This window comes from Protopterus annectens, chromosome 4.part1 (genome assembly GCF_019279795.1).
Source record: "Protopterus annectens isolate FY-2018-M chromosome 4.part1, PAN1.0, whole genome shotgun sequence".
Classification (NCBI taxonomy): Eukaryota; Metazoa; Chordata; order Ceratodontiformes; family Protopteridae; genus Protopterus; species Protopterus annectens.
In genome coordinates, this window is record NC_056734.1 from 934,349,839 (window position 1) to 934,375,158 (window position 25,320).

The 25,320-nt window shown below is 38.4% G+C and overlaps 1 protein-coding gene across 1 annotated transcript in view; it reads right to left on the minus strand.

The window, feature by feature from the left end:
- Window positions 1-7,063: 7,063 nt before the first annotated feature.
- The window catches only part of LOC122801346 (mucin-5AC-like), a 150,970-nt gene continuing 132,713 nt past the window's right edge, over window positions 7,064-25,320 (minus strand). The window contains exons 49-50 of the mRNA XM_044070885.1: window positions 24,760-24,849; window positions 7,064-7,383 (exon numbers count right to left, since the gene is read on the minus strand). Coding sequence (XP_043926820.1) covers window positions 24,800-24,849 — 50 coding nt within the window. The 3' untranslated portion in view covers window positions 7,064-7,383; window positions 24,760-24,799. The remainder of the gene's footprint in view (window positions 7,384-24,759; window positions 24,850-25,320) is intronic.

The window sequence follows — 25,320 nt, forward strand, 5'->3', positions numbered from 1 at the left end:
AATATAAATGTGTTATGTAGAGGTATGTGGGGAGTCTATGTATCATTATACTTTTTAAGCTATATATGCATCTTGTTATCATACATATATGTGCCACATACTGATAGAGACACTAATTGAGCATGAGGGGGATAGGGAGAGACAGATATGTATATCTAGCTGTAAGTATGTACAGACATATTTCCACATAAAATACCTTTTTGTGGTAGAGGCAACAGACTTGGGCTCAAGTTAGCTAAGTGTTTAAGCATACCCGGTGTGATTGTCGCTACTTACAAGGTGACTCCAGGCCAGAGCTACCTGTACCCCAGTTGTGGATTATTATGTGCTGCAGGCCACTGGCTGCTGCACCTGTTACCACAGTGCTGCAGCTGCCTGATATTGTCCAAGGTATTCCCTGGCTGTTTGCAGACATTAATATGTCACTCAAACTTCATAACTGTATAGAGCTTCACAGACTGTTCAGAGACTTTTGTTGCATATTTTGGCCCATTTCACATAACATTGTGGTTTTCTGGCAAATTAGTGGCAAATCAGTGAATATTGAAGTAAATAAATAATGACAGAAATTTTAATTTCAGACACCATGCACATCAAGAGAGTCATGTTAATGTAGGACCTGTTTTTCCATCAGCATTCTATGTTTGCAGGAGCAAATACTTAAAATCTGTGCCAAGTTGAGGGCCTTGGTCCCACTTGTATTCACTTTATTTGGTCAGATTTCATGCTGTAAGAGGTTGAGAGATATGATGTGAATGAGGTACATGGTGAAACACCACACACAGGGTGACAGTCTGTATACCTCTCCCTGTACATGTTTTTGCAGAATGTCCAGCATTTCGCTCCATATGTCTGCTGTGTTCCTCATACATTTGTGGTTTGCCGGTGCTATACTGTACATCAGTCATTGACTTGTTGTACCTACTGACACATTTAACTGATGACCTTTCCATCCTGCAGCGATTATGACCTGTTGCAGCCTGCTGTTATACTAATCACCTGCTAGGTTACTCAGAGCATGTGTAATGTCTGTCTGTAGGTATGGCCCTTTATGCCCCCATTCACTCTGGCTTTGTCCAGCTTTCTTGCAGTAACAAATTGAGGGGTTATGACAGTCTATGGGACTGCCACCATATGAGTACCTCACATGCAAAAGATGTTGTATGCTGCCAGATTTGAACCATCTGCACGAAAACACATGCTACTGTATATGGCCCAGTGAGCCACACCAGCTAGCAAACAGCTAGCAAACAGAGAGGTTTCCTTTCTCACACTATCAACCATACACCTCTTAGAACAAAAAATCTGGACAAAGCCTGACAAAATGGGGGGACAAAGGCCCAAAAATAGGGACAGATTTTAAATACTGCTCTTATAAACTTAGAAAGCTGCTAGGATAACATGGTTTGTTTTGACATACATTTTTCTGAAGGATTAGAAGTCTGAAACTTAGATGTATGCCATTATTTAATGAGTTCAGTCCGCAGATCATTCCAGTGATTTGCCAGAAAACCAAATTGTATGAGGAGCAGACCAAAAATATGAGCCAGAAATCTGGGCATTCTGTGAAAATCTGGACATTTGAGAGGTATGCTATCAACAAGATCGAGGACTTGTCTGGTCTGCTGATATATCACAGCAGAGTTACTGTTACAGCAGTTGTATGGCAACACTGATATGTTTATGGTGGGGGATGACCAGCCTATGCTCTACTGGCATAAACAGTTGTGCGACTTTCCTGTGACCCCACTGTTTGGCATCTCCCTAGACTACTGTCCCTAAACAAACATCTGGTGCAGCTGTGATGCATGCCAGATATGGGAGTTGTGATAACTGACAGGGCTGTCAGCATACACATTCATGATAATGCCTGGGACATTGCACACAACCTAGCAGTTGATGGAGGAGTACCACTTGTGGTTGATGTAGATTCTACCCTCTTCACTGGATGTTGCCTTGATGTGTACATGAGTGCAATCTATGGCACCGAGTACCTCAGGGTAGTGTGCTACATGGTAGAGGAGTCACATACTGCTAGCTGTCTCCTCAGGGGTGTGGGGAAAATAAATGTACTCACTGGCATGTGGTAGCATGGCATCCAGGAACTGGTGGAGTACCCTGGAAGCAGATATCTGTGAGACCCCCATCATGTCCCCAGTTGGTCTTTGGAAAGTACCTGTAGCTATTATCCTACTAGCTATGCATACATTTGTTTTCTCTCTGATGGGTTCCCCTCTGTTGGATCTGGGTCTGAGTTGAGGGTGGCAGAGCTCACTGAGTTGTTGTAGTATGTCCCTGTCCACCCTGTAATGCTCTACAATCTCCAGCTCATGTACCTGGGCCTAAACACTCTTCTCCTACTCAGTCGAGGCCTATAGTCAGCATCAGCAGCAGCTGAGTTGACGTCAGCATCTAGCACATACATATGTAGCACACCTGCAGCAGCCCTAGCATTCTCTAGGTTAAAATTCCCAAGTCTGTACTCCAATGGTGCAGAGTTTGGGAGAAATTAGATTGTAGGGTGCATGCATACTTTATAGTGCTCTGCTGTAGGTGTAGCTTGTGTGATTGGTTAGCTATGATGCATTCCACCTGCCAAGTACATCATTAAGGGGTTTGCTGGCCCTAGTTTAAGTAAAACAGGGCTCATCAGTTTTTTTTTGACTGCCTTCCTTACTGAGCATTGCAGTGAGCCATGCAAAACCATGCCACAATGATAAACAAAGCTTAGCAGTCAGTAGACACATCTCTATGGAAGGTCATGCTCAGTGGCTGTGTGCAATGCAAACATGCTCAAATCTGCTGAAACACATACCCCTATGGTAAACCAAGCTTAGCAGTCACCAGACAGATTGCCCTGCTGAGCACAGTGGTGCAATGCACAAACAGGATCTGCTGAGCTCTAATGAGCTTAAAAGTTTGTGGACACACCCCCTTTTTGATTTCAGCCACCTCTTCTGTAGACACCAACACGGTTCTGTGCCTACACAGAGATGGGATTTGTGGACACAGATACCCATTTGTGCTATTCAATAAACCCAACTCATTTGCATACAGATCCATGCACAGTACCTGGTAATTACACGGTTTCAAGCCCTGCCTTGTTAGCAGCCATAACAGTCCTACATTGTACATACTCCACACAGGGTCCTGTAATGCATTACTGTTACATACTCACAAATTCTGGTTTTTACAATATTTTAATATTGTTTTTCCATAACTGCATGTTTGAGGACTGCTGTGCACCATGCGAACATACCCAAGGTATTAAAAAAAAATTACATTATTTTTCATATGGTTTTGGACACACAGTGGTTGCTTTTGGACATATCTGTGTCCTCTTTACTATTTCTGCCACTGTAACTACACTTTTACAGCATCTGGTGTCATTTTTACATCCTGTACATGGACATTTTCTGTTTATATTATGGGCACCAACATGGGGTCTGCACGACTGCCTATCTGCTTGCTGGATCACTCTACCTGTCTCATTTGCATGCATTTCACCTGGTTATGAAGTGATTTGCATGCCACAGACACTTCTGTGTTCGCACCCTTGTGCACAACCCTCAGCTCCCTTTACTGGATCGCACATCTGTTTATTTCCATGTAAGCACCATGCCACTATGCCTACATGGCAAATAAGTGCATGTAGGCTTTATTAAATTCCCTCAGAGTATGTTTATAGTGTGGGGAATTTGAAACTTCTGAACATGTTTTTTGGAGTGTAAAAGATCAAAAACATTATGGAAAAGAAAGTATAGCTAAATATGTGAATGAATTTAAAGATGTGAACAATTTAAACATGGATATAATTGAATATGGGTATTATAGAAACAAAAGTAAGAAAGAGGTCAAAAGTCTTGATTAAAAAAATATATGTATATACTTGTTATATTATAGTGATGTGGAATCAGAGAGTTAAGGAAATTATGTTTAATGAAAAATGGGACTTGGCAATGATGAAAAAAATAAGGTATTTTTTGTGGAAACTTTAGTGGAGGTCAAAATATTAGAAAGTATGTGATCTATATGATGAAGCTAAATGTAAAAAGAGGATGTGATTTGTAAATAGTGTGTGTATATATATATATATATATATATATATATATATATATATATATATATATATATATATATATATAGTAAATAATTGAAAAATATGTTTCTATTGTATAAGTAAGAATATAATTTACTATTGAATGTGTATATAATTATCGATTATGTAAATAAACTACCCCTACTCTGTTTGGTAGGTGCTGTGGGATCCTTTGCATCCATATGTGCAACCAGCAAGGTAAAAGGGTTTGGTTTAATATCTCATCCAAAGGACAACAGACTCAGCAGTGTCAGCAATCTAGCTACGTCATGAGGGAATTAAACTCACAGCCTTCTGCACTAACAGTTAGTGTGCTACTTCCTGTGCCACTGATAGCAGCAACTTGAAATCTATGGCTTTGGCCATTGGTGCCTTCACTTTCATCCCATCCAATGGCAGAGGTAGATATGCTGAAGTTCACTATATATACCTGTGTTTGTGTGTGTGTGTATGTGTGTGTGTGTGAGTGTGTGTGTGCGTGTGTGTGTGTGTGTGTGTGTGTGTGTGTGTGTGTGTGTGTGTGTGTGTGTGTGTGTGTATGTGTATGTATGTATTTGATAACATTTTAGGTAATACTCAGTTATAATTTGGGGGATAACATTTTAGGTAATATTCTCAGTTAGAATTTGTGTTCACTCATTTGTCTTCTCTGTTTATTGTGAACTGTTGTTTAATCAGCTTTGAGCATTAAACCTTGGATACAACTTATTTCTTCTATGAAATAAAAAAGACTGAATTTTTCTCTGTAGAATTTTTATTTAGGCCATCACTGTATTAAAAGATTGGAAGATGTTCAAAATGCACCTCAGAGAATCTAGAACCTCCAGGGCTTCTGGTGGCCTTGCAGACCCCAGACCCTTGCTTAATGCAGTTATTTTTTCCAAAAGTTATTATAGAGTAGTCTCAGCAGTTGGGATCTGGTGGAAGGATGTAAGGAAAAGCAAAGTTAAACAATAACACAATTTTTTTTTCTTTTGTCATGAGTTTTGTTCAAGTCCTCAATAGATGAGAAAGATTGTTTAAAAAATCTAAAATGCATCTCACAGCATCTAGAACCTCAGTAGCTTCTAACGGCCTAACAGACCCAGACACTTGGCTTAATTTTCTTATTTCCTCTGGAGTTATTACAGTGCAGTCTTGGTCAGTTAAGGTGTGTTAAAAGGAAGCAGGAAAAAGCAAAGCTGAAGAGTTAAGACTGTACTTCTTTCCTTTATCAAGATATTTTTTCACATTATCATTACAAGAACCTGAGAGTATCAAGAATCCCCATGACTTCAGGGGTCTACTGGCCCCCAGACTAATTGCTTGATGAATTAATCTCCTCCAGAGTTATTAAAGTGCAGTTTTGCCTATTTAGGATGCGTTGAATGAATGAATGAATTCAGGAAAACACTAAAAAGTAAAGCAAACAGTGAGATAATGTAGCAAACAGTATTCTGCATGTGGTGGGTAGGATAGCAGAGGATAGGTCAGAATAAGATAGGTGAGACCAGCGGGCACTGTGTGATGTATGGGTGGGGTAGTATGCAGGGAGGTGGGGGTGGAACAAGGTGGTGCCCTTTGGCTATGGCACCAGCTCATCAAAGGCCAGCCCTACCCACAGTTCAAACAGCGCCACATACCTATGATTTCTATAAACAGCAGCTCTGCATCACCTAATGCTGTGCAGGCACATCTGCTTAGAAAATTCTCATGTTCCAACCAGCCACATTACATGGTAAAGTCTTAGTTATATGTGATTCCATTGTGAGACACACAGATACCCCTCTAAATTATAATGAAGAAGGAAAGGTTGGCAGTGTGCTGTCAGTTATTAGGATGTCTCATATTGCAAGGAAGCTCAAGTCCCTTTACCCCAAATGCTCATACAACATGGTAATTGTACATATGGGTGTAAATGACCCCTTGAATACATTCTTAGCCTATGAAGAGAGACATAGTAGAGCGTCTGAGTTTGTATCTGAAATTGTTATGCCGCTACTCTTGAGCAGCATTTTAATGTGAATAATGCCATATTACAAGCAAAAATTATCTGTTTTTAATAAGTGATTTTGTTTCAGTATGAGTTCAAGATGTCCAATATGCATCCTTCATGAGGTGATGGTCAGCTGTCCAAACTGCTTTACAAGGAATGGCCTGAACCTCTCCCCCTGGGGCTTTTGTATACTGAAAGAAATGTCTCCATCCCCATTTTGTCTTTTTATGCAATGCCAGTTTACTACAGCTACCAAACTATCCAGTCCACACCTGTATAAGTTAAAAGTAGCATTCTTAAAGTAGCTCTGTGGCTATGCATTTTAAAAAATTCCATCGAGGTAAAAATGAGGGGTTAAAAGGAACAGTGTTGGAAAAAGTGAATGTTTCTTGTTTTGATGTTAATAGTCTCAAACAGCAATTATTATTTAAAGAGGCTATTTTTATTTTAAAGTTTGGCACTTTATACCCCCACGGATTAAATGAAGAAATGAATTGGAGGGTATTAATTTAGTTATTTTATTGTTTTATTGTATTATCTTGATAAAAAATGTTTTAAGTGGGTAATTAACTAATTATCCAATTGTTATCTGTTAGTATATAAAATGTGTGTGCTCCTATGGTTCTTTACTCCTTGAAGGCTATGGCCGAGACGTGAGAGGAAGAAAGTGTGTTACAGAATAAACTTATGGATCACCCTTGGGTTGTATTTTGCTGTTTTTTTCGCTTGGTGGTTGCTGTTGTTTATTATGAAAAATAGTCTCTGCCTCAGAGATATCTTACCTAATTATCAAATTAATTAAATAAAAATAAATGCAAACTGTGGGAGAATTCACAATTATCATTGGATGATTTAAAATTGTCATCGGTATCTATTCACGCAATACTTTCAGTATCATGTCTACTTCTATGAAATATTAGTTAAAAGGAGTAACATGGAGCTTTCAAATAGTCAGTAAAATGTTGATGCATATAAAAATTTATTCTGTTTTGCTTAAAATCTACACAAGAAGAGAAATATACATTTTTTACATTTCAAGAGTTCAGTGCAAAATACTCAATTCTCACAAAACATTCAAAGTCTTAAATAACAGTACCATGTCAATTAATGTAAACCATACACAGTTCCACTGATAATATCCAGTGTTACATACATCCTCTTTTTCAGATTACACAATATTTAATTTTACTGGGTTTTCAAAGATCCATGAATTGCTTAAAAGTTGACTTTTGGCAGTTCGTTGCCTTTTCTTCAGAATCTTCTTTCTTGTTGTCCTTTTCATTTATCTGAGGTTAATATAACGTGGAACCTGTGAATAAAAAATGTAAGTTTGTTAGTAATGGTGGAATCCTGACCTAAACAGGACATTTAATATGGCCAAAACCAGGAAAAGCATCTCCCTTAAAGACAAGTGCTTTGTTAGAAAACTAAACAAGAAACTAAGAGGTCTAATTATGTCCACCAAGGCCAACTGCAAGGTCAGGATAGTTTACTAAAACTCAATTTGTTAGACCATCTAGACTTGCATCATCAATGATTTTTTAACAGAACTTGGGTTGATAAATGAACTCTTTGTTGATAGTGGTTAAAGAAGAAGTTTGGTCAGGGAAATAGCAGGTGAAGTAAGGCGGCCATGTTATAAAGCAATTTTAAAAACAGAAGAATTCACTAAACAGAAAGAAGGGAATAGTGACACGTATATGTCCTTTTCCTATTACTTCATCTGTAGACAGTACTGAAACCAAAAATATTTTGAATAATAATTGGAAACTTATAATGACAATCTGGAAGTATCAAAAAATGCTTGGAAATGCCCAAGTCTTTATTAATAAAAAGATCGTTAACATTAAACAAAACAGATAAGCAGAAAAAACCATGCACCTGCAATAACCACTCCATGTGTAGGTTTATAATCAAAAACCCTCATACATGTTTGTCTCATAGGTCATTTATAGGGTCATCTAGACATTTTGCATGTAAATATTTGAGGGTGGGTTTGTCTGGCAAAATCTTCAAGCTGCAAAGTTTTCAATGTTGAGAAGACCACCAGTAAGTTCTCAGCAAGAGAATATGTACATATATATGCCATTACAAATCAGAATAAAAATGCTTTTATATAATAATACCTCAACCTGTATAAATTTTGAGAAAGTTATTTTTGATGCTATCCATGAGATTTACTATTCGGCCACAGGGTGGTAGCAAATGATTTGTAGCAGAACAGCAGACTTTTTAAACTAATAAAGTAGAGTGGATATAATATTGCTAATTAATATTACTAAGTAATGTGTTATTCTGTGTTTCATTGGGAGATATATGATGTAAGATATTTAACATTGTTTTATATTGAATAGTATTATATAACAACATCTTATTTAAAGGACAATTTTCAATTTCTTTTATGTGGTTTTTATTTTACTTTTCATTCTTCCACTTTTTTCCACTTTCTGCTATTTTGTTATTATGATGCATGATTTAAAACTGTCTGGTTAAGACTTTTCTTTGGTGATTTGCTTGCAGTGCTAAAAATATGATTCAGACCTATATATTCAAACTAAACTTAACAATAGTAACCTAAAACTAATCCTGTAGCAATAAGTGGTAAGTCCAGGTCTGGAGTTCAAATGGTTCTGAGTTCTAGCATAGGGTGAGTAAACTTTGGGATGTCCCATATGATCTAGCGGTTTGGATTCCTGGTTTTCACCCAGGTGACCTGGGTTCAACTTCTGGTATGGGAGTGGGGCACTCTTTCTGGGTGTGAGGATGGCATAATGGTTAAAATGCTTACCTTGCAGACTCAAGGTGCAGGGTTTGATTATCACATGGGATAATTAGCTAGGCTTAAAATGTCTCACAAGGGCAGTTAGCCAAATACTTATCTCTGAAGGTATCAATAGTTCTTGAAAAAGCAGTGGGAGTGCTTGAAGCACTCTTTTTTATAGTTTTTCATCATCAAATATCAGTCCTCCCACAAATAATCAGCCTATTTGTCCCCTACAAGATGAGAGAATTGTGGGATGTCATCATCCAGGCAACAGTTAAGTGAGTTCTATTTTTTAGACTAACACCACCTTGTCAAAAACTGATGTGCCTGCTCATTGAAGTGAAGGACCTGCAATGTCTTCCACTGTTCATGTGTGTGAATGTTCCTACACATGTCTCATGACACTCTGTAAGTGAAGAGAAAAAAAACATCCAAGGAAATTACTGTCATCACTAGTTAGGAACATCATGAAGAAAATCTAGAAAAAAAGATATGTCATTTTTTCTTAGATCATGGCAACCTACAGGACATCAAACAACATGGGTTCACAGCAAGAAGATCCTGCCAAGAGACTCTGATGAAGTTCTCTGATAGGGTTAGCAGGTTGCTGTAATATACTTAGACTTCAGAAAAGCCTTCAGCTTATTCAGTAAGCAAACATAAATTGCTGCCAGGGTTAACAGCAGTGCACTAATGATTCTCTTAATGTATATCACAAATGTGCAGTTTTGCAAGTGTGATACTAAAAGGCAAGATTGTGCTATACTGAAGCTTTCCCTTTTCCACAAAATTGCATGATCTTGGAGTTGGTATAGGTGATGGGTGGTGTGGTGGGTGCAGGGGAGCTTTCACCTCAAAAACAGTTATGTTTGCTTTATTAGTTTCAGATATGTTTCATGCTCAAATATTTCCAATGCTTTGTGCTTGCTGTTTGTGCAGTTATAAATACAAACTAAAGAACTTAATCATGGTATTCAAATTACATAAAAGTAGGACTGAAACAACTGAAGATGACATGTTCATAGGTTCATAGGTTCATAGATAGGTACTAGGCTATCGGCCCTAGGGCCCATACAAGCCTAGCCAAAAAATGTACCCTGGCTTTCACCACCCAAGAAAATTATTTTGCTGTGCCCCTGTCGAGCAGAGCCACAGAAGTGATCTCCAGGGTGAATTTCCCATTTCCCATGCAATCATCAAGATTTTTCTTGAAGAGTGCTAATGAGGAGCTCTGTTTGACATAAATAGGTAGTCTGTTCCAGAGTATGGGAAGTCTCTGGGACAGGAATCTATCCCGCCAACATGTTCTGTTTATTGTGGTGACAAGGTTTAGATCCCTAGAGCGTGTAGCTCAGAGTTGCTGAGAAGAAGAGGTCAGTGATTGCACAAGATGTTAAAGATCAATGACATAGCCAAGTAAGAAGATATCAGCAGCCTAGACCTGTTTAAAAGAAGACTAGATAAGTGCAGGATTTGAAGAAAATGAGACGTGATGAAGTGGTCAGCTATGTGATCACTGATCATTGTGCGGTAATGAATATCTCTGCATAAAAATCTGTGCAGTTGTAGACAAATACTAAAACGCTGATGACATAATCTGGAAGGCTTCAAATATATGCAAGAATTTATTTTTCACAGAAAGAATGGTGTATGATTACAACATTGCTCGCCAATAGACCGCACTATAAAACTCGATGATAGGATTACAAAATACTTGGAGCAGACATAAGTTATTTCTTAGGTGGGTGGCTGTTGACTAAGCAGTATTTGTTGCTTATTCCACAGGTAGGGGCTACTAGTATCCTGCTCTCACCACTTTCGACAATCCGCAATGCTGTGCTCCATGTCACTGAAGAAAATTCTGTCCACCAGTCTGCTACTTCCTACTGTTGTTTGAGTGCCGACTGGCTGCAGCTATGAGTCAGCAAATGAAACTGCCCTCAAGTAGCTGCATGCAGTTCATCAAAAAGGACAAGAAAAGGCAATCTGCCAGGATTCATGAAGAGCAGAAGATGACTGGTGCACACATGCCTGTGGAAATTTCATTAAATTTCCCATCAAACAAACAATCAACATTTGATTTGGTGTAATGGGCATGTTAAAGGTCCATACAGGCATATACTGACCCATTCAGAGGTCTAGATTTACTTTCCCAGGAACTGTCTGTAGTATACAGCCATTTACCATTAAGACTGGCCAAATACATTACACAGCTGATATCATTCAGGTCTATCACTGAGGATTCCTTAACTTGTGATACTGGTTCAATTTATTTCCTTATTTCATCTCCCTCCATCCTCTTTAATATTTTAATTTTTCTTCTTAAATCTGATCTGTGGATAACCTTTTCCCCATTTTCCACATTCAGCCTGATAGGTGTCCATCCCCTGCTAGATCAGCAAATGTAGTCCACCATTTCTTTACTCTGTGTCAGTATACTCTTACAGTTCCTTCTCCAATCATTTCCTACCAGTTACTTATTTTCTTACCATTTATGACTTTTTTCATTTTCCCAGACCGTTGTCATTCATCCAGTATCTGTTTTGTTTGTGTTGCATTTGAACTGTGCTGCACAAATATCCCTGTAATACTACCAGCACCTAGACCAATGCATGTTTTCCTGTGTATTATATCAATAAACATCTTGATGGTGTGTACTAATGGAACACGTAGCCTTGCATCTGGTCTAGCAGATTCAGGCTATGTGCCGCTACCAGTACTCTGGGGCTTGACTTCCTCAGCCTCTTCTCATCTATGATGTGCATTTGATTGGTTAAGCACAGCACAGGGTGGTTGTATACATCTATAGATTTGTCTACACTTAGCTTAATGGGGAGGAGGGCGGCATGCTGTTAGATCAGTTGTGTAGTCAGGCAGATATTACCTGATGTTCTGCATTCTCAGAGTGTTCAAACAATGACCATATGCAGTCAGTGGATGCAACCCACAGCAAGCTGAGCCATGAGGACTTGAGGAAATCCTAGTTGCTGGTAATGACAACACCTGTATTCTGGGATACCTGATTTTCAATTAAATGTCTTTTCAATGTGCACTCCTTGATTTCTAATAGTCTTACAGTTCTGTTCAACATACTTATGAAATAAAACTTTGCCAATTAACAGTCTGCATGACCTGGCTGGTGACAATCCTAATATTTTGTGTTTAATGCAATTGAATTTATATCCTTGGCTGTTAGCCTTCCTACCATCTTTGAATCAAAACTCTTGGTGAAATTCCCAGTTTTCTTTACACACTGCCAGGCAGCTTTACAGCAAAACATCTCTGATAATCTTATTGTTTTGTATATGGTACCAAGTAGGAGCAGAATGAAAGAATAGTTTGTGAAGTGGACCTAGACCTGTAGGAAAGGCTGACACAAGATCATATGATAATATGAAGTTACGTTTCATCTATGTATATATCTCAAATTGTCTGTTTTACTCTGGTGAAGGTTGCAAATGCCAGCTATGCATGATGCATGTATGTGTGAAGTGTTTGATCTTACCTTTTGATGGTGATGACAGGTGTGGTTAAGATGGCTATGAGTTAAAAATTTACTTATATTTTAGTCAGAGGTTTAATCCTGTTTTTCACTTTTTTTGTGTGGGGAATGGGACTGTCATTGATGAGTGCAATAAGTTTTGTATTTGCATTCTCCCCATCTTTTTGAAGCTTTTAAGAGTTTTTTTCCTGTGTATAAAACCATGCTCGGTTCATAGGTAAGTATATTTATTTTATTTATTTATTGACATTTTTTAACCGGGTTTGTCCAACTGGGCTTGTGGCCCATTTTCAGTGGAGACCCGAGGAGAAAAGCTCCAGTAGTACATTTTAAACAAGTACAATTTTAAACAATACTGATATAATAGCAGTTATAGCAAAAAAGATTCACACATGTTGGGTTACATGCATAAAGTTAAAGTTGCATTAAAAAGAAGCTAAGTTACAATTTTACAATGATATAGTTCAATAGGTCAACAATAAAAATGTTTTGTTTGTATAAAATTATGCAAATGCATAGTAGACACATTGGAGAGAGAGGTGTAATGAGATACTAAGTATGGTCCTTTTGAGGGTACATAAAGGGAAGGAAGACTAGGTAGGGTCATGGCAAGGGCAGGTTCTGGAATTGAGAAAATAAGCTTTTAGTTCATTTTTAAAGTGTGAGGTGTGGGAGATTGAACGGAAGTCACGGGGAAGTTTGTTTCAAGCATGGGCAAGGGAGTGTTTGTAGAGTAGTTTGCCTACTGACCTTTTTGGGTGGCAGATATCAAGTAATTGTTGGTTAGACGTACGGAGGATCCGGGATGGAATGTAGATGGAGACTAAGGAAGATAGAGATGGACAGAAGGAGGGTTTATAAAGAATAGAGTGTAGCATAGTGTGTGTGTGTGTGTGTGTGTGTGTGTGTGTGTGTGTGTGTGTGTGTGTGTGTGTGTGTGTGTGTGTGTGTGTGCGCACGTGTGTGTGTGTGTGTGTGTGTGTGTGTGTATGTGTGTGTATACATGTATGTGTCATCCACTTTCCTCTTCCTACAAAGAAATATGCTTTTTGTTGGCTATATATTGTATTACTCTTGACCTTGTGATCTAAGGTCATAAACAAAAGGGTCTGAGGACCAGCATGATGACCAGCAAAAATGAACTAAAAGCTTATTTTCTCAATTCCAGAACCTGCCCTTGCCATGACCCTACCTAGTCTTCCTTCCCTTTATGTACCCTCAAAAGGACCATACTTAGTGCCTCATTACACCTCTCTCTCCAAGAACTAGGCTAGCTGCCCTTCTGAGCCATTTTAAGCCTAGCTACTTACCCTCAAAAGTGAGAATCAAGCCCTGTACCTTGTGTGGTTAGATTTATGAGAGTTTGGCCATAGCCTGTATAGGCCATGAATCTTCATCTGTCTTGTCCTGGCTTGCTCTTGTTCCACCCTTTTGCTTATTGCAGGTTATCTTTTGTATACATCACACTGCCTAAATAAAATTATTTCTTTAAATTCAAATTCATTTGATAACTGTATCAAAATGCTGGTCCTCAGACACACACACACACACACACACACACACACACACACACACACACACACACACACACACACACACACACACACACACCACCTACCAAACCAACAAAACATAAACCTACATATGCGGAGGTCCTTACAAGAAGGTTACATAAACATTAGAGACCTCCCAAACACAAGCATGCTTCACATATCACACACTACTGTCTCACCACTCAAGCCCTTAAGGCATAAAACAAACATCTTAGTCATAGGTGACTCAGTTGTGAGACACACAGATGCTCCCTCTAACCAGGTTGGATAAGGAAAAGGTCACAGTCAGCTGTCTGTCAGGTGCCAGGATTCACCACATCACACACAAACTCAAGTCTCTCAACAACAGGCACTGTTATAACTGTGTCATAGTCCATGTTGGTGTGAACAGCTTGAGACGTACCTCACTGGACTATATGAAGAAAGACGTAACTGAGCTCTCAGATTGTGTGTCTCAGGCAGGTATGTCCCTGGTCTTAAGAAGCATTTTACCTGCAACTAGGATGATACCTCAATACAAAAAAAATTATTGACCTTAACAATTGTCTTAGTTTCTGGTGTTAATCAAAGGGGATCCAGTATCTGTCAGCCTGGGATGAAATGGTCGACATACCTTGAAGCTTTGCAAGAGATGGTCTTCATCTGTCACCCCTGTGATTTTGGTTACTGGCTAAGGCTGTTACCATCCCCATGGTGCCTTTTTTAGGTAATGTCACAAGAACAAAATTCCTGATTTACAAATACCCTCTAAAAACAACCTCAAGGTTATGCTGCTAAATGCTGGGTTTCTAAACCACTGGAAGCAGTCCTCACCTTGGAAGATGCTGACATTTGTGCAGTCATTGAGACCTGGTTTAAAGTTGCGGACGATACCCCAGCTTTACCAGGTTACATTTCCTTCCACATGTTCAGATCACAAACTGAAGCAGTGAGAACTAAAGGAGGTGGTGTATCAATATTCATTAAAGATAAATACACCTCTCGATTGGTTTTACAGCATTATTCCCTTAAATTACTTCAGGTGCAATTGACTGCAGGTAAGACCCCCTCTTCAGGTCATTGCCAGCTATAGGACCATCTCCATGAATCAGGACATACACTCAGCCTACTTGGATCTACTTGAGTCAGTTAAGATACAGCCAAACACCTTGGTTTTGGGTGACTTTAATTACCCGTTCATAGAATGGGTAAATTATACGTGTTCTAACTCACTTGCCCAAAGGTTCCTGGACTTTATTAACTCAAATGCCCTAGACCAGCTGGTTGCCACACCCACAAGGGGCTCAAACATCCTGGACCTGGTGCTCACCAACATGGGAGACTGCTGCACCACCCCCAATGTTTGACCATTCCTGGTGAGATCTGACCACAAATCAGTCCCACTAGATGTAACTATAACACAAGACCCCTCAATAGCAGTGACTAGACTAAAATACTTCTCCAAGGCCAATTACAACCTCTTATGTGGCAGCATAAATAGCTTCATAGTCCCTCCCTCCACTGATGGAACAGCCACCCATGCTGAGTTATACACCAATGCTTTATACAAGCACCTGTACAATTGTATTGACTCTGCCATACTTAATAGAACCAAACCAAGATCTCCAAGGAAAGACAAACCTTCCTGGTGGAGAACGACCATTACTAGGCTATACAACAGGAGAATGAAATTGCTGTCTAAGAGCAGGAAGGAATGGTCTCAAACTGTAAACATGCCCTCCTCAACTTAAACAAGCTAATAGGACTCCTAGTGAAGTCCTCCAAAGCTAAATTTAAATCCACATTAGCTTCCCTAACTAAGGATAACCACAAGGCATTCTTTAGTTACATCCGTAACCTCAAAGGTAAGGCCAAGATTTGTGTTGAACTTATAGTTAATGGTACTACATATATAGAACCTGTGGATATAACAAACCTGCTGGCTGACAGGTTCAGTAAAAACTTCACTCCCATGTCCCTGCCACGTATACTCCAAAGCATCCCAAACACCTGTCTCTCACCTATTATCTCCGAGTAGAAGATCTTAAATGCCCTCTCCAAGGCCAAAAACACAGCCTCTATGGAGCCAGACGATATCTTGGTCTGTGTTCTACATGGGTTAAAACAGGAATTAGCATCGCCATTCAGCACACCTTTCAATCACAGCCTAAGCACTGACTTTGTCCTAGTGGAATGGAAAACAGCTACCATCATCCCTTTGCACAAAGGGGGTGCATCCATGAACCCAGGGAACTATAGATCCATTAGTCTGACCAGCCTTATCTGCAAGGCCATGGAATAAATCACCATGGATCTTATTAACAGAGATATTGGAAATCTCCAAATGCTCGATCCCACCCAGTTTGGCTTTGTCAAGGGGAGATCAGGCCTATTAAACTTGGTGGACTTCTTTGAGACAGTTACCAAAGCCCTAGACAAGGGTAAATCTGTGTATATGGCCTACCTTGACTTAGCCAAGGCCTTTGATACAATCCCCCACTCAGGCATCATTGATAAAGTCACCCAGCTGGGTATAAACCCATATATTGTCAGGTGGGTTGTAAACTGGCTCACATATAGAACTCATACGGTAAAAATAGGGGACTCCACCTCCTCCAGCAGACCCATAGCTAGTGGTATTCCGCATGGATCTGTTCTGGGATCCCTGCTGTTTGGAATCTACTTCTCTGAAGTACAGGCTAAAACTAAAGGACTGTGGCTGACAAAGTTTGCTGATGGCTGCAAACTGGCAGTGATCATTGAAACCCCTTGTGATGCTAACATCTTGCAAGAAGGTCTTAGGCAGACTAATGACTGATGCCAAAGTCATGGTCTTAAACTTAATGCAAAAAAATGCAGTATCATCCCTTTGGCAAGGGTGATATTCTTGCAAACTACCACATCAATAGCAATACCCTAAGCACACAGTCAGTTGTGAGAGATCTGGGCACACAGGTTGACAGCAGCCTTAACTTTGATCACCATGCCTCCACAGTGGCAAGAAAGGCATTTTATATTTTTCCCCTCATAAGTAAGGGCATTGCCTCCAGAAAAAAGGGTTATAACCCCCCTGTGCTCTTACCTCATCAGGCCAATAATAGGTTACAATGCTCCTTTTGGTATGTTCCTTTCCAAACTCCCGCAGCAATTGGAGAGACTACAAAGGTTCCTTATGAAGAAAATGCAGAGTCTTCAAGATCTGTCTTATGCAGACAGACTGAAATAATTGTCTTTTTACTCTGTGTCATTCAGACTGCTCAGAGGTGAGATGTGACTTGCACATAGAGCAATCTCTGATCCAGCTTTGATGGAAATGCTGCACATTCGCAAGTCAATTGGCACATGTGTCACTCGCTCAAAGGACCTTAACCTGGTATGTGACATCAACAGAACTTGCTTGAGAGACATATTTGTCTCACATAGGTTTCCCCACCTTTGGAATAAGCTTCCTATTCATGTTAAACAAAGCCCCTCATTGGCCGAATTTAAGTGTAATTTGGACGATTGGATGGATAACCGGAAATTCACTCCAGGTTTCCACCTGTGCCTCTCTTGGACAGGGCCAATAGGTGCTGATTTTAGTGTCTGCTTGAGTCAGGCCCCCTTGGGAACATGGGTTGAACTTGAGTAGGCTTGTAAGGGCAATGGGGCCATTATCCTAGTAACCTCCTATGATCATATGATTGTGTAACTCAGTGCAGCCTTTGGAAAAAAAAAATAACTGAGATAGCTTTTAATATCAGCTTGTGAATTCTGATAATTTAAGCTGCAAAGGCAACTGTTGCTTTCTATCCTTCATTTTCTGCAGTTCTGGAAATCCTGTTTAGAAACAGTGGACCAGATTTTAAAAGACTTGCCCTCAGTGTAAGTGACTTACAACTTTGTAAGCCTGTCACAAGGCCAAAAGCTTTCTCTCAGTGAAAGTGACCTACTTCAGTGTAAGGCCTACCTATAAATAAGGCTTACGGTGGGGGCCAGATTCCAAAAGACTTGCTCTCAGTGCAAGTGATATAGCCTAGTATAATACTGGTGAGCATGCAGACACTATGCAGGCAGTGCCTGGATGAGAGGAATGAACTTAGCAGCTGCATGGCAGCAGCTGTAACCAAGGAACCCCTTTACCACACAATCCTGATAAGAAGGGAAGAACAACCAAGAAAGATGAACATTCAGGATGATGGGAACACTTATGAAAGTGACCAGTAGCTGGAGGTCATTAAGACAAGACCCCCCCTCCCCAGAAAATCAAACAAAACATTCATTCTTTGATGTTTTGGAAACCGTACAGATAGAATAAAGCATATTTGATTGTAGTGTTTCACAGTGCAGCTTGTATTTTGTAGATGAGGAGGGTACCTAAGGTAAAAGTACAAAACACAGCCTTGAAACAGAAAGAAAAGATTCAGAAAAGCAGTAGAAAGATTTAAAATTTCAGATGACGTCATAACTGTAGCATAAACATAAATAAGAATTATACATTTTAACATTCTGTAACTATGGCAGAATCATTGTAAACGTAGTGTGTTATATTTATTTTCTGTAAAAAAAGAGAAACAGTTCTTTGCTGCTTTGCTTAACCATTTGCTCTGTATTTTAGGTAGATTATTAGCATATTATAGAATGGGTGATCTGTAGATTGCACCCTGTTTGGAGAACGAGCATTCTCCAGCACCGTGTTAATCTACAGATAATACCCACTGAGAAATGAATCCACTGCTCTAGGCAGTATATCAAGCTGCCATGGAGCTCAGACTGAAATCCTAATGACTGCCATTTAGCGAGAATAAAAGAAAGGAAAAAATTAAAATAAAAAAGTGTGCATATGTATGTGTTTGTGTGTGAGAGTGTATGCATATATGAGAGTGAAAGAGAGATGGAGCTATTATGTTACACTTGCTAAGCAGCGATTTTGCTGTTTAGCGAATTAAAAAATAACCAAAACAGAAAAAAGTATTTGTATGTATGTTTTTGTTTGTGTGTGTGTGTGTGTGTGTGTGTGTGTGTGTGTGTGTGTGTGTGTGAGCGAATACATGTATGAAAGCAGAACAGACTGTGTGTGTGTGTGTGTGTGTGTGTGTGTGTGTGTGTGTGTGTGTGTGTGTGTGTGTGTGTGTGTGTGTGTGTGTGTGTGTGTGTGTGTGTGTGTGTGAGAGAATGAGAGAGAGAGTGAAGAATTAGAGCTATTGAGCAATCATTGGCAGCAACAGTATCATTTTAAAGGTTTATGTACCTCTTGACCATACCTCTCAACCTCTTGGCACAAGAAATCTGGATAGAGCCACAAATAACGGAGGAACAAAGGACCAAAATGGGGACAGATTTTAAATATTTCTTTTATAAACTTATAAAGCTGCTAGAATACCAAGGTTTCCATTAGCATGTATTTTTCTTAAGGATATGAAGTCTGAAATTCAAATGTCTGTCATTATTTAATGACTTCAATCCCCAGTGATTTGTCAGAAAACTACAAATTTTTTGAGGAAGGGACCGTACACATAAGCCAAAATTCTAGACATTCTGCAAAAATCTCTACAGCTGAGAGGTATGCTCTTGACTCTTAGTTCAAGATATCTGGATAAGCCTATGGGGGGGGGGCAAAGGCTCAAAATAGGAACATATTCTACTTGAATATTGAGATTTGTGTTAGCATGCATTTTTTAAAACAGAGGTATACATGTGAGAGAGTGAGTGAGTGAGACTGACCACTGGCAGCAGCAATAGTCAAGAGGTTTGAATACCCCTGGACTTTTCAGCTGAAGAAATCTGGATAAAGCTTAAAATAAAGGCTCAAAAATAGGAACAGATTGTAATTATTGGTCTTATAAAATTACAAACTTGCTTAAATAAAAGGATTTGTGTTACCATGAACTTTCTGAAGAAAATAAAAGTCTGAAGCTTAAATATTGGTCATTATTTAGTAACTTCAATCCCCAGTGATTGGCAATAAACCAATCATTTTAGGAGTAAGTGACCAAAAAACAGAATAAATCCCCTGGATATTTTTTTAAAGTGTTACATTTTGGATGTAAAATGTTTCCTCCAACACCTTTAGCATATACTATAGCAAGTTTGAAACATCAGACAGAGTATTTTACATCAACGATATATAAAAAAATATAGTAATGAAAAAAGTAACTAAAACACAACAATTTTACAGATAGTCCATTCATTAAATAAAATAATGCCCTCCATGGTGTGTGTTATTATAGCAATAACCCACGCCTGGGTCTGGGTAATGCTGAATTTACCCACAGTTGGTGTGGTTTGGTCACGTGGGTGAAGCCCGCGTGGCCAAACAAAGCCAACCGTGGGTAAATCCAGCATTACCCACACCCAGAAGGGGGTCATTGCTATTATACAACGACATTATTTAAGAAAAAAAAATAATTACTTTTCTAAAATAATGGCATTGTATAATGACTCCTTGCTGCTCTTCCGCAGCTGTCTGGTATTCTGCGGCAGTTCTGATGTACTGCGCATGCGTATGCCTATGCAGTACATCAGAGCTGTGGGCAAAAGCAACGGAGAAAGCAAGATTTCCATTGCTTTTTTTTTTTACAAACTGTTTCGCTATGTTAAATGGGTTTAACATAGCGAGACAGCTTTAAAAAAGCAACGGAGAATCTCCGTTTCTTTTTTTAAAGCTGTCTCACTATGTTAAACCCATTTAGCATAGCGAGACAGTTTTGAAAAAAGCAACGGAGAAAGCAAGATCTCCGTTGCTTTTTACAAACTGTCTCGCTATGTTAAAGGAGTTTAACATAGCGAGGCAGCTTTAGAAAAAGCAATGGAGAATGAGAATCTCCGTTGCTTTTTTTAAAGCTGTCTCGCTATGTTAAACGTGTTTAACATAGCGAGACAGTGTGAAGCAACGGAGATCTTGCGTTCGCAGTTGCTGTAAAAAAAAGAGTTATAGTAATGGAAAACGTCCATGTGACCGGACCTTTTTCCATTACTATAACTCTGATTTACAACGTGCACACTGAACAATCAGCATGCACGTTTTTGAATATTAATGGGGGGTCATTGTATAATGTGGAAATAATGCACTTCCAGGGGTTTACAGGCTGTCCTGCAATGTCAGGCCTCAGAACACCCCTGGGTGGGTGTTATTTCCACAATAGCTCATGCCCTGTTGGGCATTATTGCTTGCTTAAGTCATTGTTATTTAGTGTTCCTTCTTCCTGAGTTCTTGTTAGTTGTCTGTTTTTATTGGCATGCCAGATACTTTGCTTCTTGGAGAAGTATGTAAGTTTGAACTTAACTCCAAGAGGGCTATGTATAGACAGGTTACCTGCCACTCAAATTTCCAAAGAGGAAAATGACCTCTTCGAAGAATGGAAAAAAGCCTCTTGGATTGTACTTTAAATTGGATTTGTATTCTCATTAAGCGCAACATGAGAGCGCATGAAAAGTTGAAGTCTGAGATTTTGCACTTACAGGATGAGGTGGTGGAGGAGTCCTGTTACAGGGTGCAGATTTCCAAGATTAATGAGAAAATTTCTAAGTTAGAGAGTGATATAATTCTACATAAAAGGAACAAACTTTTGTGGGACTTAAAGGATTATGAAACTGGAGTTTTGTTTTCTTGGCAGCGTGAGCCAGCACATAGTAGGTCAAGGGTCAGGAGCGGAAGCCAGAAGCGACGAAGTATGTCAGCGTCCTCAACTGAACATAATGTTTCTAAAAATGTTACTTTTGTCGCTCCCTCATCTTCTGTGATGATGGAAACTGAGGGTAGAAATGATACCTCGGTCTCTCCCACAGTGGAACATTTCTCACAGACTGATAAATCCAATTGGGGGAGAAACGGCAGGAAGGGGAGAAACCGTTTCAAGTAATGAAGTGGTATGTGAATCTCATGTACAGACATTACAGTGTGTAAATTTATCCAGTCTTAATCTTGCCAGTGATATGAAGGCTATATTGTCTAAAGGTAGCAAATTTGTGCCTACACATTTTCCTTCTATTGCGGATTTGTATTTAGAGCTAAAGGCATTTAGCAGGAAGTTGCTTTTGAAAGTTTATTTTCATAGATATGCTGCAGATTCTGTTGGTAAAGTTTCTTTTAAATAACTCTGATATGAGTGATGATTTGGATAAGGACTTATTAAATATGTCCTTCTATGATTATGATGATGCAGAATTTTTTGGCATAGACGAAATGGAGAATAACTCGGTTTGTTTTCAAGCTGGGTATGGGAGGTTACCTTTACCATATTTGGTAACCGATAATAAGTTCATTCTGTTATTAATGTGCTTGTTATTAGTTTATTTTTTAAGGTTCTGTTTAAAGAAATTTCTACAACACTTGCTGAATTTCTAAGTAAGAAGAAATGTTATAATTTAAGCAGAAATGAGTGGTTGGCTCTGAAGAGCCTAAAACAACAGAAGGCTGACTTCATTTTTAAATGTGCCGATAAAGGTGGAAATTGGGTTATTTTGGATAGACAGAAATATTGTGATATGGTAGTTGATTTACTTAAAAATGTAGATGTAGTATAAAAAATTAGTTAGGGACCCCGTTGTGGAATTTAATGATCAACTTTTAGCTTTGTTAGAAAAAGGAGAGCGTCTTGGTTTTTTTGAACATAGGGACATGTGTAAATTGCACATTAAAAAGCCTATTACACCTATTTTATATGCTTTACCCAAAGTGCATAAATGTTTACAAAATCCTCCAGGTAGGCCTATTATTTCAGGGGTAGGCTCTTTCCTAAATAATATTAATATTTTTCTTGATTTCCATCTGAAGGAACATTTGAAGAAGGTTGCAGCACATATTTCTAATACACAGGACCTAATAAATGAAATGTCTGGAATTCAATGGCAAGATGATTACTACTGGGTCACGATTGATATAAAATCATTATATACGAATATCAATCTTAGATGGGGTTTGGAATCTATTTTGGACATGTTGGGTGAAGGGCCTAGGACCACCTTTTTGATTAATTTGCTTGAATTTTGTTTGACTCATAATTATTTCTCATTTAATAATGAATTACTTTTGCAGTTAAAAGGTACGGCTATGGGGGCTGCATTTGCGCCCTCATATGCCATTATATACATGGGATTTTTTGAAAAGAAATGTATTTATCCCACTGCATTTTTTAGAAATAATGTTCTATTGTATAAGCGTTTTATTGATGACCTTATTTTCATTTGCAAGGGTGATGTTAATGATTTTTTTGAATTTTTTGATCATCTTAATAATAATGAACATGGTCTCACTTTCTCTCATGAACTCAATAGAGAACAGATTAATTTTTTGGACATAACTCTATACAAGGATGATGGGGTTATAGGTTATAGGCCTGTTAGAAAACCTACTTCAGTTAACATGTTTTTACATGCTACTAGTATGCATCCGGAGCATTTATTAAATTCTCTACTTTGTGGTGAATTTAAAAGAATTTATGATCACACTAATGATGAAAATAAAAAAAAAAATAAGGAAATGGATATGGTTTTATTTAGGCTGAGGGAAAGAGGCTATGATGAAGGTCAGCTATTAAGATGCAAAAGTAGAATACTTGGAAATGATGATGTTGGTCCACATATTTTGTCTAGGAATAAAAGATTTGGGGGCAGGATGCATCAAACAAGAGATATTGATGATGACAGGAAACTTTTTTATGTCACTAAATTTTCTCCATTTTCTAGGGAGTTAATTCAGATTGTGAGGAAATATTGGCATATTGTGTGTGAAGATGAAATGGTAGGTCATCTGTTCCCTGACAATATTATATTCTCCTTTAAAAGGGGAAAAAAATTAAAAGAATTGTTAAGTTATAATTTTATTGGAGGGAACATAAATACTTTGCATCCAGGAACTTTTTCATGTGGCCACTGCAATATTTGCAATAGGGTCATAAATTTAGATACTATTAATGGAAGAATGTTTATTCCTAAGTATAATTTCAACTGCAGATCTACGGGGGTGGTCTACATTTTGGGGTGTTCATGTTCCAATGTTTGGTATATTGGACAGTATGATGAGGATTTGTGTTCTAGAACACCTCAAAGATATTAGAAATTTCAACAAAGCTAGTCCTGTTGCACAACATTTTCATGATTTACATGATGGTTCCACTAGTAGTTTGAAATTTTGTGTATTAGGAAAAAGCTTTCTGTCTAGAGGGGGTGATTATGTGGTTAAATTACTTGAATTAGAAACTAGAATGATTTTAAAGTACAAAACTTTGAAGCCCTTTGGTCTGAATCAGGAATTGGCCATTTAATTTATGTATTTATTAGTTTTGCTCATGTGTTTTTTATAATACTTTTGTATTCATCAAATATTATACATTTATTATAAGTATTTACTACTTTAAATGTTTGAATTTCGTTAATGAATTAATTGGTAACAGCTGTGAATTGTTTTTTGTGTGTGTGTGTATATATATATATATTTGCTTTAAACTTGAAGCAATTGTGGTCCATGAAGGCAAATTGCCGAGGTACCAGATCGCTTTTTAAATAAAGAGTTGCTGGTGTAGTGCTGGAATTGTGTTTTTCACTTTGCTGATATAGTCCCCTGAATCTTTTGTCCACTGCGATAAGATAATCTTTTCTGATATTTTTTTCTGTTTTTGTTTATCAAAGTAAACATTTTAGATATGCTTCCCAAATTACCAGCTGCCTAATAGCACCTGCATGTTGTCTGTTTGGTAACAAAAGTAAATAAAATATGTGGTAGTTTTTATTAATGGACAGTTAAATAATTAGAAAAACAAATATACAAAGGTTTAATAATAATATAACATTATGAACCAAAGGAAATCATTTTGTTAGAGTAATCTAGACATATATAACTCCTTATTGTGTCACTGCAACATTGAAATGCATTCTGTATTATTTATTAATGAATAATAATTTGAATACCTGTTACTAAAATGCCATCAGTCCTTCTTCCATTACATGGTCATGGTTGCTGTAACTGAGTGGTTGCTAGTTGTGTAGTGAAATCTAATTCTAATTAAGAGGAGAAATATTAGCTTAAAATTGTCCATGTTGCAAAAATAAAATAACAAAAAAGTACTATTCTGCACTTTCTAACTCATGCAGTACATTCACAGCACATAAAAGTTAAATAACAAACAACAGAAGTACTTCATAATGTCTGGGAACACGTCATATTTTCTTTCTCAGACCAATGTACAAAAGAAGCAAACAGGTCAATGTTAAAACTGAATGCAGAAGTGACTCAGACAATATGTTGGGTGGTGCAGTGGTGCAGCGGTTAATGCTGTCACCTCACCGCAAGAGGTTCTCCGGTTTGATTCTCGGCTGGGGTGCTTTCTGTGTGGAGTTTGCATGTTCTCCCTGCGTTCGCGTGGGTTTCCTCCGGGTACTCCGGTTTCCTCCCACATTCTAAAGACATGCTTCTGGAGCATTTCTCCCCAGGCCTCCACTGAAAACAGGATCTATGGAACCTAGTCGGAC